The sequence below is a fragment of the Pleurodeles waltl genome, chromosome 10 (assembly GCF_031143425.1).
Source record: "Pleurodeles waltl isolate 20211129_DDA chromosome 10, aPleWal1.hap1.20221129, whole genome shotgun sequence".
Taxonomy (NCBI): Eukaryota; Metazoa; Chordata; class Amphibia; order Caudata; family Salamandridae; genus Pleurodeles; species Pleurodeles waltl.
Window position 1 is genome coordinate 1,014,931,776 of NC_090449.1, and position 12,641 is coordinate 1,014,944,416.

Here is a 12,641-nt window from a genome sequence, read left to right on the forward strand (position 1 = left end):
TCTGGGCTCGAGTTATCTTGAGATAACCGTGAATTGGTATGTTCCCAGGAGACATCTGAGATCAGCGGGACGACATAAGGTGGTAGTACCGGGGTGTAAGAAAGCCAGGTGGGGGGATAGGCCTTTTCCTTTGCTGCTGCAAAGCCGCGGAACTTCCTTCCTGAACGTATCCGTAGCCTTAGTTCACACTTACTGTTTCGCAAGCAACTCAAAACTTGGTTGTTTACATCTTAGGTTTTGGTAGGGGCTACTTAGCAGTGGTTTGCTTGCATTGGACTGCCTTGGGTTACCTGGTTTCCCCTTTTCTCTCTAGCGCTTTGATACCTTTGATACCTTAACGTGTTTTGGAAATGTCACAAATACAAATAGCTTGAAGACCCTCACCCACTTCATTAGTGACACACTTCATCAGGGTGTTTTATCTCAAACCCTATAAACCAGGACAGACTGAATCATATTCCAGGGAGCACTTTTGAAAAATACTCATGGGATACCCCTGTTTCCCTTTAATATTGGGTGTCCTAAATACGTTTAAAACTAATTTAAGGGTGCTAATAGGAACATCTTCTTTGGGGACAATATGTTTCAGTCTGTTTCTGTGGCATTTTCTTCAGGGCATTAGGGATGCCACATTATCAATTATTCTTGTGTCCTGTAGTGACAGGAGAGTCACAAATGAACAAAACATAACACTTAGGCTTGCAGGTTTACTTTGCCTTGGTTGCAAAGCATCTTCTAGTGCCTTATTATTATTTAAGGTGCTACTTCTTAGGAAAGTGAGGACAACATGCCACTGCAGTGATACTTACTCCAAGGGTGCCAAGTGGCTGAATCACCTATGTGGCCTGCTGCCTTCCCGAATGCACGTGCAGGTGTATTTGGAAAGGCACCAGGGTGCACATAGTCATTAGTCACTAACAGCTATTAACAGCAAGAATTACCTTTAAAACCTATTGCATCCTCTTCAAAGTTATCAACTCGGGGCAAACATCATACCCTCAACCCTTGAATAACTGCAGGAGTAAAATTAACTAGAATCATATGTTTTACTGTCTAAGTATTCTGAGATTCACAAAGTTTTAAACTCAACTATAAGCCCACTATACACCGAGGTACTGAAATCATTTGCCTGATGACAACCACCTGATTCCCAACTCATGGGTTCCAAAAAATCCACCTCTTCAAAGTCTACCTTCTAAAGTAAAACTTTACTGAAACATTCCAACACATGTATCCGATTAGCTGGGCCCTTGAGTACTCCTGGCCTATTCCTGAATTCAAGGAGCTTACAATTTTAAGGATCTTATCTATGGAATTTCAAGAGTAAGCAAAGAGGAGTAAATTACAGTAAATTCTTGGTGAATCGAGCTGCGTTTATATTTTTTTATGCCACTGAATTCCAGGAGTAAGCCAGACTTACTCCTGGAATGCAGTTGTAAATCAGGAGTACTCTAAGGTTAAGGGTAGATCACAAGTACTCATAGGAAAATCGTCATGAATCTATTCGTTGTTTTTCACTCAATTACACATGAGGGCACACTACATTCATTCATTCTATGCGTTTCAAATGGTGTGAGTCAGTCAGCTCCCAGTGCTTTCTGAGTTCTGTAAATCGCTCCCCTGGTCCAAGGTATTGGCCACTGTTTTCCAGTTATCTTCAGACCAGTGCTTCTAATCAAATACTCATATCTTCATTATACAATATTCACAAATGTTCTGTTACACAGGTGTCATTTTTTTCGTTAATGGCAAATGAGCACACAAAGTCACAAATGTACTAATGCATAGCTCAGTACTCATTTTAAATCATTTTTTGTAGCGCTTCCCTCAATTCGCACTTTTCAGCCACCCTCACCCACTTCTGGCTGCTAAGACTGATGAATGGGTTGAGCGTCCACTGCTGGGATTTGTGTGTGCATGGGAGATCTCACTGTCAAACCTTGGCAGGACTGACTCAGCCACTCATCCTTCGAAGCGGACACAAGGATTACGCTTGGCATTCATACTAGTTACACATTGGAATGAGTGGTTTATGCTTCTTCATTTTTTGGTCCACCTTATGCCTTTGATGATGATAATAATAATAATAATAATAATAATAATAATAATAATAATAAATAAATATGGGTCATATCACTATCATTGATTTTATTTGCGTTAATAGTCGCACTATTATTAATATTAATCTATTGTTATTTTCATTATTCTCATAATTACCATTTTCACAACCATTATTATCATCATTGCAATTCTTAAGTGTTTTCACAATGTCGCACTTTCGAGCAATTTCCACAATTCAATTATTGGGTTTTTCCTATTTCTGCTTCAAATTTAATATTTTTTTCTGCCCCAGGTGGTGATGAACAACTTAAATCCGGCCTGGAAAACATTTAAAGTCTCTTTAAATTCCCTGTGCAGCGGAGATCACGAGCGGAGGCTGAAGGTGAGGTTTGGGGGTGAATCGCGGATACTCGGGGCGGTGGGAGGATTTACAGCAGACGCGCCTACCCTTCTGCAGGATGTGGGGATCAGTCCTAAGTCCTGTGGGTCCCAGGGCGCCCAAAATCAATGCAGTTCTGGTACCTACCTTCCATTACAATCAGGAGGAGGCGCTTTCCTGCATAAATACAGCGCTCGGAGACAGTTACATCCTCGCTGTGGTTCGGCTTCTATTGAAGAGTAGAACACAGACATTGTCCAGGATGTGCGCGCCACCTACTGCCCTTGCAGCCCCTATTTTGTATTTTTTTAATGTGCATGTTTAATAAAGTGGAAGCTGGACCCAGGTAAACTGCCTTATCTTGCCCGATCCCTAAAACTCTCCCTCCTTCAATGGGTCTCAGAAACAATTGAAGATAATGGCATAAGCCAATGATGCGCTGATGATCGGACTCACAAGCCGATCTCATGCCAAACACAGTATGTTAAAATTAGAGCATAATTATTTTTATATGTGGGCTATCACAGGCTGATTTGTTTTGCATTATGTTACTTTAGTTTGTAAATGAGCATTGCGCATATTGACGCTAAATGGTTGTTTGCTGATATTTTGGCTTTTTCTAACATTTCTATTCTGTTAACATAATCTGTGGTACTGAAAATAAGACAGATAAAAAATGACAAAAAAATGTGTAGAGAATGTCCGTCTTTTATTTCTTTGATGTGTATGTCCAAATTGGAATGACTAGACTCTGTTTTGGGCCTTGGCCAAACATCTGGTGATGTCTACTGCTTGTTCATGTAAGATTTGCAGTTCAACTCGGAAAGTTTGCATTTTAAATGTTAAACTTTTCCACATAAGGTTTTTTTGCTGGGTTATGTTTGTACAAACCTTAACCGCTTCAATGCAACTTTATTCTTTCAAGGTGTACTACTAGCAGGATTTTCTAGCCTTTTTTATTTATTTTTTATTTATTTTTTAAAGTAAGCAAATGTGGCACTAGTTTAAAAAAAAAATACCAAGTGCGTGAAAATAATGCGTGCCGAATCTGGACATCCTCATCTTCACAATACCTACAGGAATCATTGGCATGCAGTGCATGTCGATGAAAATCATTACTGTAAGCATTGGATGTTGGTATCCTGAAAACGTGGCATGGATCAGGCCTTCCGGGGTGTATAATGAACACTCCTGCTTTAAATGTATCGATCTCTTGGTGTGAAATTCCATAATTAGAAATGGCTCTGCTGGGCATATTCTGTGTATATAGTCACAGGGAAATAATATTTACTTTCAGACACTGTGAGCGACTAGCCTCACCATGAAGACAATATGTGCTATTGAAGTTATTATAATGAGTCTTGAGGACGGTATGTAATAAATACTGAAAGCTGCATTAGATTCAGGAGGAGTGTCCATAAATATGTTAAAAGACCTTGTATGATTAAATCATGGAATACTACCACTTCCAAGAGCTCCATCACATTTTTCTACCCTACTTCAGGTTTGTACTTGTTACTAAAATCGCCTTCCAGAGTAATTAGTTGATCATTTCATTCACAGAGTTAACAAGGGAAGCAGGAATCGCACTGTACTGCATTCCCAACACACTGTGGCCTAATTGGCTATGCAGCCATTATCAGATTGCTTCAAGGGAGATGGCATATTAGCAGATGCATTTTCAACATGTTTTAATAGTCCTTGGGGCTTTTCTGATGATTCTTGTGTGCGTCATTTCTTGATATCTTCTAGGACCACCTGCCACGGTCATAGGTTTGTGTTTACGTGACTCACAGTTCTTGTACAAGCAATTAATTTTGTATTCTTTAAAAAGTGTTTCGATCTTTTAGTCAGCTCTCTATACCGTTTTTAGCAAGAATGGAGCACTTGACAGGGTTTTGGGATCCTGGTGAAAAAATAAGTGTGCATTCAGTGGTGGTAAACATGGCAGGTCACTGGGGCCCAAATTTATTATAGCTTTGCACCAGCACTCGTGTGAGGCTAAGCTATGGTGTTTAGTGCAAGGCGGTACACACGGCATCACTGATCAGCTGTCTAACGCAAAAGCTACTTTTCAACCAAAGTTGATGCAACTGCGGTGCTAAGAATGCTTACAGGACCAACTGCCCTGCTAATGTACCCATAGGGGGGTTCATGGGGTCGCGGGGGCCAGTGCAAAAAGTGCCTGGAGTTGGTACAAAGCCAACCAGCTAAAATAGTGTGATCAGCCTTTGTCTCAAACAAAAATAAAATCAGGCCCAAACAATGAGCAAATGGAGTATTGCATGGTATTCCCAGGTGTAACATGTCTATGTTCTACAGAATTACAGTTTATGCCTTAATCTTTGCCTGTTGTGTAAGACTTTGATTCTGAGAGTGTTCTACAACTTTAAGTTCCACGAAAGGCACCGCTGTCTATTTTATGCACCATAGTACAACTGTTAGCGTTGTGCTAAACACTGTTTTTTTCACAGTTGCTTCCAAGGACATCATCTGCACACGACTCTTCATCAGATGCAAACAACTCTTTGTAATTTATACAGTGTAGCACTGGAATTTTTCGATACTGTCGTAAGAGATGTGCATTGAGAAGCTTTGGAAGTGGGGGACTGTTATAAATTGGCTCCCTAGTTAGCAGAGGTGTGTACCCTGTCCAAGTAGAGGCCACAGTTGTACTCAGGGTATGCCAGATACACAACCTAAATTAACCTGTGCTCACCATCCGGTAGCTTGGCACAGATCAGTCAAGCTTTACTTAGCAGGCAATGTGTCAAGTATTTGTGCAACACCTGATTACAGTAACACAGTGAAAACACCACAAGACGACTCAAGACCAGTTTAGAAACACAGTTAATTGTTTTCTGATTAAAATAAGACCAAAATGACAAACATCCAATGAGTAGATCCTGAGATATGCAATTAGAAAGATTTAGGTGAAAATAGTGCATAGAAGCGCAAAGTGCCAACTGTAGTTAGCTGGTCACAATGGACCGGGACAAAGTCACAAGTTCAGGCCAACTACGATGGAGCGCGGGTCAGCGACAGTGACCCACTTGGGCCCGCTGAACACAGTACCTTAAATCCTAGTGCGTGGTCTGCGCTGCTGTGCTTTACGAGGCTTCGTGTCTTCTGGTGTTGTGTCCGAGAAGCTGCGCGGTGAGGCTTTGCGCGGCTTGGCATTGCTTTGCGTTGATCCCAGGGAGCTATGCGCTGAGGCTTTGTGGGGCTTAGCACCACTTTCCATCAGTCCCAGGGAGTTGTGCAGTGGGGCTTCGCAGGGCTTGGCATCTCGCTACGTCAGTTTCTGTGGATCTGGCGGCTGCGCTGCGTTGCAAGACTTTACAGGGCTTCGCATCACTTGCCGTTGATTCTGGTGAAGGTGGCAGCTGTGCAGCTAGGCTTTGTGCTGCTTCATGTTACCTAATGTTTCATTGCAGCAGTTCTGCTGAAAATCACTGAAGGCAGAGCATGTTAGGCCCACTTCCAAGGGTCCGGGACTAGGGGGGCATCACTTGATAAGGTAGACTCATAGATGGCAGTGTCCAGGGGCAGTAGCAGGTGAGTTGCAGCAGTGTTTGATGCACCTGAGACTTCAGAAGAACAGGGGGCATGCCAACAAGACCTTGGAGATTCTTGGATTCAAAGATGTAGAGAGCAAGTCCAATCCCTCTCACTGCAGGACAGAACCACCTATTGAAATGTGTCAAGCCCTCCCTTCCCTCTGCCAATGAAGACCAATCAGTATGCAGATGAATGTAGATGCAGTTGAATGTCCTGGCTGTCTAGAGGAAATTCACAAAGCATAGCTGTCATCCAGCCCAACTCAGATGTGTATTCAGAGACAGATTAAGGCACGGAATTGTTTAAGGTAAGAAAATGCCAACTTTCTAAAACTGGGATTTTCAGACTTACAATTTAAAATTCGGCTTCACCATAAGTTGTGATTTTAAATTGTGCATCCATAGACACCAAACTTGATATTTCTATCTCTTCCCAATTGGAATTATGGTAATCCCAATGCTATCCAATGGGAGAGATAGACCTTGCAATAGAGAAAAACACATTAAAGAGATTTTCACCATCTGGAAATGTTAATCTTAAAAGTGCATGTCCAACTTTTTAAATACACTGCACCCTGCTGTTGGAGCTAACTACAGCCTACCTTAGGGGTGACTTACATGTAATAAAAAGGAAGGATTGGAAATAGCAGTTTAAAACTGCACACACAGGTTCTGCAGTGGTAGACCTGAGACATGTTTGAAAGGCTACTGTAGTGGGTGATACATTCAGTGCTGCAGGCCCAATAGTAGCATTTAATTGAAAGGCCCTGGCTCATATTGTGCACTTTACTAGGGAGTTCCAAGTAAATTAAATATTTCAAACAGGTGTGACCCAGTTGTACTATGTTTAAGGGAGAGAGCTCATGCGCTTTAGCACTGTTTAGCAAAGTCCCAAGGCTAACAAAAACAAATTCAGCAAAAAGTGGAGGGAAAAGGCAAAAGGTCTAGGATGACCCTGGAGGAAGGGCCATTTCCAACAAGGACCCACTAAAGTATCTCTGGTTTCATCGGGTTAACAGATATTAAACACTGCTGTGTGCCCCTGGCTGGCACAAATTGGCAGTGAGTTGACTGATGGTCGCTAGGCAGAACATGTTATGTGAACTTTTATGTGGAAAACAGATGGATTGTCAGCCAACACCTGAACTACACGAGGTCTCTTTCTGGAATTATATGAGCTGCCATTGCTGTTAAAAAAGTCAGAAGCTGAATCTGCAGGGATTGCTCCGAACAATTATGGAAGCTCTGAGAGATAAAAAACCTTAGTCATCTAGGAGGAGAGTAAGTCTAAAAGACTTTGGTGGAGTAACCAGGTGAGGCAACCACACATTACACTAGACACAGTTTTTAATTGAGATTGCTCCTTTATTGGGAATGAGGGTAGGACCTTCAAAGAAGGGGTGACATAGTCTTGATATCTCAGTATCTTGATATCTCAGTACGCTTATCACTTATGTTCTATTGACCTGGACTAATTGACATTATCAGAATTGACTTGCAGCTCTAGTGTTTAAGGTTCTGAAATTGTCCGCTTGTGAGACAACTATGGTGATCATGACAGTGTTTTTGATAGAGAGTTTGACCTGAGGAGAAATCCTCTGAACTGACAGTAGATAGCAATCTTGCTGGCAGACTCACATATTTACTTATTTAAAAAATTTTTGTAGCATAGGATAACCAAAGGTGTTGGAGCCCTTTACAGATACAGATCAAGGTGTGACAAATGTCTCTTACATTGCACTAGTTAAAATAATCACAATAGAGATGAGACATGATTTGACTAGGGGACAAAATATGCATAGAGGTTTGTAATGAAGGAACATAGATGAGCATAATTTTGAAAAAGCTGGGAGTACTGAGAAAATAGGAAGTAAAACTGAACTTAGAGGACAGGAAGAAGGGGTGACACAAAGTGGGTTAAGAGCAAGGACAGACCCCCAATGCCCTTTGGAGCACTGAGGGAGGCCCACCCCAACCAATGATGGTGCTGCCTTAATGCTATGAGTGCAGTGCCAGGATTGGTTAGGAGTTGGTTGTGCACAGACTGGAGTAGAGGGACCAGACTGGAGCGTGGACGTGCAGCAAGGCAAGTTACTTTTACTTTTATTTTTTTAAATGTATTGTATATGTGTTTATATAATTTGTAAGTCACAGCTGAAGTCGAACCATTTTAGCCTGAGAAGTCTGTAACTGCTAAAGATACAGCATTGCTGATGAATGGACATTTCTGGGATAAGCACTATGGAACTGAGTTACACCGCTAAACCCATGGGCGTCAAAGTGGAGTAATCTGCACCTGTGTCTAATTCATCCCTCTGTTCACAAATTGCTTTGAACTATGGCTAATAGGGTCATCCGGGTAGGGATAGATTAATGGAAGCGGGAACTGTAACGCTTACTGGGTATTGCTAACAGGTATACTACTCAGTATTTGCTAATCCAATTGAATTGTGTACACTACCTCTTTGAGAAGCCTGTGACTGCTTGCCTTCCTACCCTAAGAGTCAAGTGCAGAAAGTGTTTTGCGTGTCCCAGTTTGCAGAGCCGCAGTGGGGCGAACCTAGGATAGCTCTAGCAAATGACCACAGCCACCACAGTTGGGGCCCCATAGACAATGTCTGTGCTGTACCTTCACCTGTGGCCCGACAGGACCCTTATGAATGAATGATTGATGTGTTTAGTAACTGCAGACCAATACCCTGTCCAAAGTGTTGCAATGCTATCAAACCACAGAACAAGGAATAAATTATTGTTGAGTGACCAGTCAGGTTTTTAATTGTAAGTGAAATATTTGTTCAGAGGAAGATCTAAAGATTTCTCTCTGGTGTGAGTTCCAGAGCTCAGCAACCAGGTAGGGAATGGATACGCCACCCAATCTGGTGTGGTAAGTGCGAGCAATTATAAAAAGATGCTCAGCGTTGCCTCAGGCTTTCAGGGTCAGACCATGATTTTGAGCTACTTAGGCATGAATTTTCCTTAGTACTTTGAACTTTGAATTTGGTTCAATTTCAAAATGGAAGCCAGTGTAAGCATTTAAGATGGAGGCATACAGATGTGCATCTAGGTAATTTTAGAACTGTTCTAGCAGCTGCATTCTGAACAGCATGGAAACGTGTAGCAGTGTATTTGGGTAGACCCAAATATAGGGAGTTCTCGTAATCTAGATGTGACGTGATAAGGAAATGAACAATGGTTTTCCACTTGGAAAGAGGTAGGAAATCCCAGATTTGTAGAGAAATTTTTGGAATCCAAAACAGGCGCCTGTGGCTGAGACTGGGACTTAAAGGTTTTAATAGGTATTAATTAATTCAAATTCCTAAGTTTTTGACAGAGGCGGCCGGGATGGGTGCAGCCCCAAGTTTTAAGGCCATCAGAGAGAATCATTAGCTAAGCTGATTTTACTGAAGACCAGTAGGTCTATCTTGCTGAAATTAAGGGTGAGACAGCTTTCTTTCCTCCATGCAGCACCTGCTGAAAGATAGTGTTTGAATTTAGTTTGAGCTGTGGCAATGTCATCTCCAATTGGGAGGATTAACTCAGTGTTATCTGCATATGGTATTATTGAGAAGCCGAAGGATCATACCAAGTATGCCAGAGGGGCTATATACATATTGAATAGGGTGGGCTAATAGAGGATCCCTGTGTTACTCTACACTATAGGTGCAAGTGTTAGGAGTTCATGGACAGAGCATCGAGTGAGACTTAGGGCAGGTCATGGTGGTAAGACCGGGGGTTCTGGTGCTGGGCTTGGCCGGATCTCGGGAGAGCGCAGACTAGTCTTTAGTGTGCCAGCTATGAGGTCCACCAAGAGAAGGGTGTGGTCTCTTCAGAAGACTAGAGCGCAACTTTTGCTATATTTAAAAGGTGCTCTGAACAAAAAACATTGGGGGTGAAACTAAAATTGAAAAAATCTCCTATGAGTTTCTGTTACCAATCTCAAAGTTTAGGGGAGTAGATCTCTAAAATGAAGTTGATATCCTAAATTATAACCCTGTTGGGTTGGGTGGGTTAGATTGGAATGGGGAGAGGTAATGCACCAGCCTCCTAAATGGCCGACTCTCCCATTTCACTCAGACATAGTACTGTCTGTGTGGCCTAGGCAATCCACATACACATTTCTATTTAATTTATTTAGCCATAACTCCAGTAGTATGCCCACCACAAATTCACCGGCACCATGTGTACAACCAGTTACAATATCTCCCATGAAGAATCATAAAACTCATTGCAACATATCATTGATGCTAGAAGTGTGGAGAAAAAATGCATAATATTTTCAGAAATGGTGGAGCTGCAATATTTCCCAGTGACACTATTTAAAACCTCTCTAGAGCACAAAAATCTCACACAACTATGCCCTGTTACCCCTTTCACACAAATACACGTTTACTGTTTTGTAAAAAAAAAATGCATGTTTATAGTGTATGGGAAATAGTTTTCTTATTACTACTACTACTATTATTACTAATAATAGTAAATATTAATAAACATTTTAATTTCTAAGAAAGAAAGTCATCCCACAGAAACCTAGAAATGTTTGCCTTCTGAATAGCAAGGAAAGGACGTCCTTGGTATAATTTATGCAGGAACATCTTTCACAATTCTACTATAAAAAGCAGAACAGCTGTGATGCACAAAACCTTTTAATTTAACATGCGGATATTGGCTTTATGGTTTGTAGAGTAATGCATAAATAACTGGTGCTCCGATGATTATATATGCAGATGATAAAATTGTAGGAAAAATAAGGGTTTTATTGAAATTGGATAACAGGATGTAAAATTACAGGTACATATCCTACAAAATATTAATTAGTACGCTGGACGAGAAGTGATTTTCGATGCTGCAAGGTTTTTGGGGCAAAATTCACCACTTCACCCACAAGCGGAAGGAAGTTTTGGGAAATGTGAAAGCAAGTATCCCCTGACATTGCATGCAACCTGTTCCATAAATTACTTCACTGTCTTGTCAGAGGTAGCAAGGGCTATAATGCTATGCAATGCAAAACAAGAAGATTCTGCCCAAAGTAAAACTTTGAGGGCAGTATATGAGGTGCCTAAATGCGTGTTTAAATGGCAACTCAGCTTCGAGTGGCATCAATAAACTAAGCCAGTCTGCCACTCTGCCTTTACTCTGCCTGCCAAATTTAGAGTCCACAGTCGGCCCTAGAGTGAACTCTCTGGGTTTGTATGAACTGCAAAGTCATTTAAATGTTTGGTGTGCATCCTTCATTGATGATGGATGCTTACACTAAACATTTTAAAGTTTTTTCCATAAAAAACCCTCCATTTTTTGGAAAGGAAAAAAAAATGTCCATTACACCATGGGAGTTTTCTTTATTTTTAACCCTCACCACCAGGATATTCCTAGTGGTAATGGGCAGTAAAAAAGCCATCCAACTATCCACCCAACCCAAATAGAACGGAAGGTTGGATGGCTTAGTCCCAATGCCGTGTACTCATCACACCATCGGAGGAAGGTTTACATCAATGCAAAACATTTTACTCTGTCAGCAAAAACCTGATAATCCACACAACTCTAAAGTGAGTGGATGGACAAGAGTTTAACAGCCGTTGCAACGGAGTACCCTGTCTGCCAAACTCTGAATAAGGCCTTAAGTAGTCCATCTGTAAAGTGGCCCAAACTTCAAAAGCTTTCATTTTCCAGGCTAGACTCCCGGACACACCAAACTCCTAAGCACCCTCACACCAAGCTAGGGAAATAGCAAGGGAAGTAGAAGTCAAGCCTTGAAAAAGCTTCCATGGGGAAAGGAAATAACTTTTGACTTGGAAACTGCAATGTCCCATCTTGAATATGAATGCTTTCTACTGTGATGCAAACAATTTATTTAGTGTTTCCCACTGACAGTGGAAGCTACAATGAGGCAATTGAAGCTGTAAACCTTTTTGTTACACATATTGCAGTTGATGTTTCTGCCATTCATTGTTAAAAGTAAAAGGAACTTAATGTTTATTTATAGTGAAGATTATCTAAAATGAGAAAATATATTAGAAAAAATTAAACTCCAAAAAGTAGGGGATGAGAGAAGATGTCTTCGGTGAAAGCACATAGCTGCACGTGCCCATCTCGGTAGTTCCGCACGAGTGCGTGCAGGGTCTGGTGAGCCTTGCTAAGTTACCACAAGAAGGTATGGGGTTCACCAATGATGTGGAGCTCAGTTTACAAGAGATTGTCCGTGGGCTCCTGGACCTCGCTGGGTTTAGAAAATGCGCGGTGTGGGTGCTGTGTCGGGTGAGGGAGGGAAGGGGGGATTTACTTTTACGGACTAGGTGGTCTCACACACTATATAGTGTCATGTTTCCTCATTTGACCACCTAGCCCCACCCAGCTAGGATAGTACCACCTGGGCGGACTCACCGTCAAAAGAATGGGAGGGAGTGCGTAAATATATTTTATCTGGAGATAATGGGATCCAGCTAAGCTACGGGGATATAAAAGCACCTAGGCAGTTACCTGTGTGTAGTCTACACTTTTAATAGTGGTAACTGCTGGTGCAACTAAAAACAGGGCGGGACGCCACGGTGAGATCAAGGACTCACTGGGTCACCTCACTAAAAATTGGCCGACATGTTTCTGCCCTCTACTATGAGCCGTGGAAGGTCTAGGGGCATTCTTCAGGG

The 12,641-nt window shown here is 41.7% G+C and overlaps 1 protein-coding gene across 1 annotated transcript in view; it reads left to right on the top strand.

Moving 5' to 3' along the window:
* The window catches only part of CPNE4 (copine 4), a 1,215,102-nt gene that overhangs the window by 690,791 nt on the left and 511,670 nt on the right, over nucleotides 1-12,641 (top strand). Inside the window, exon 7 of the mRNA XM_069211919.1 lies at nucleotides 2,354-2,443. Coding sequence (XP_069068020.1) covers nucleotides 2,354-2,443 — 90 coding nt within the window. The remainder of the gene's footprint in view (nucleotides 1-2,353; nucleotides 2,444-12,641) is intronic.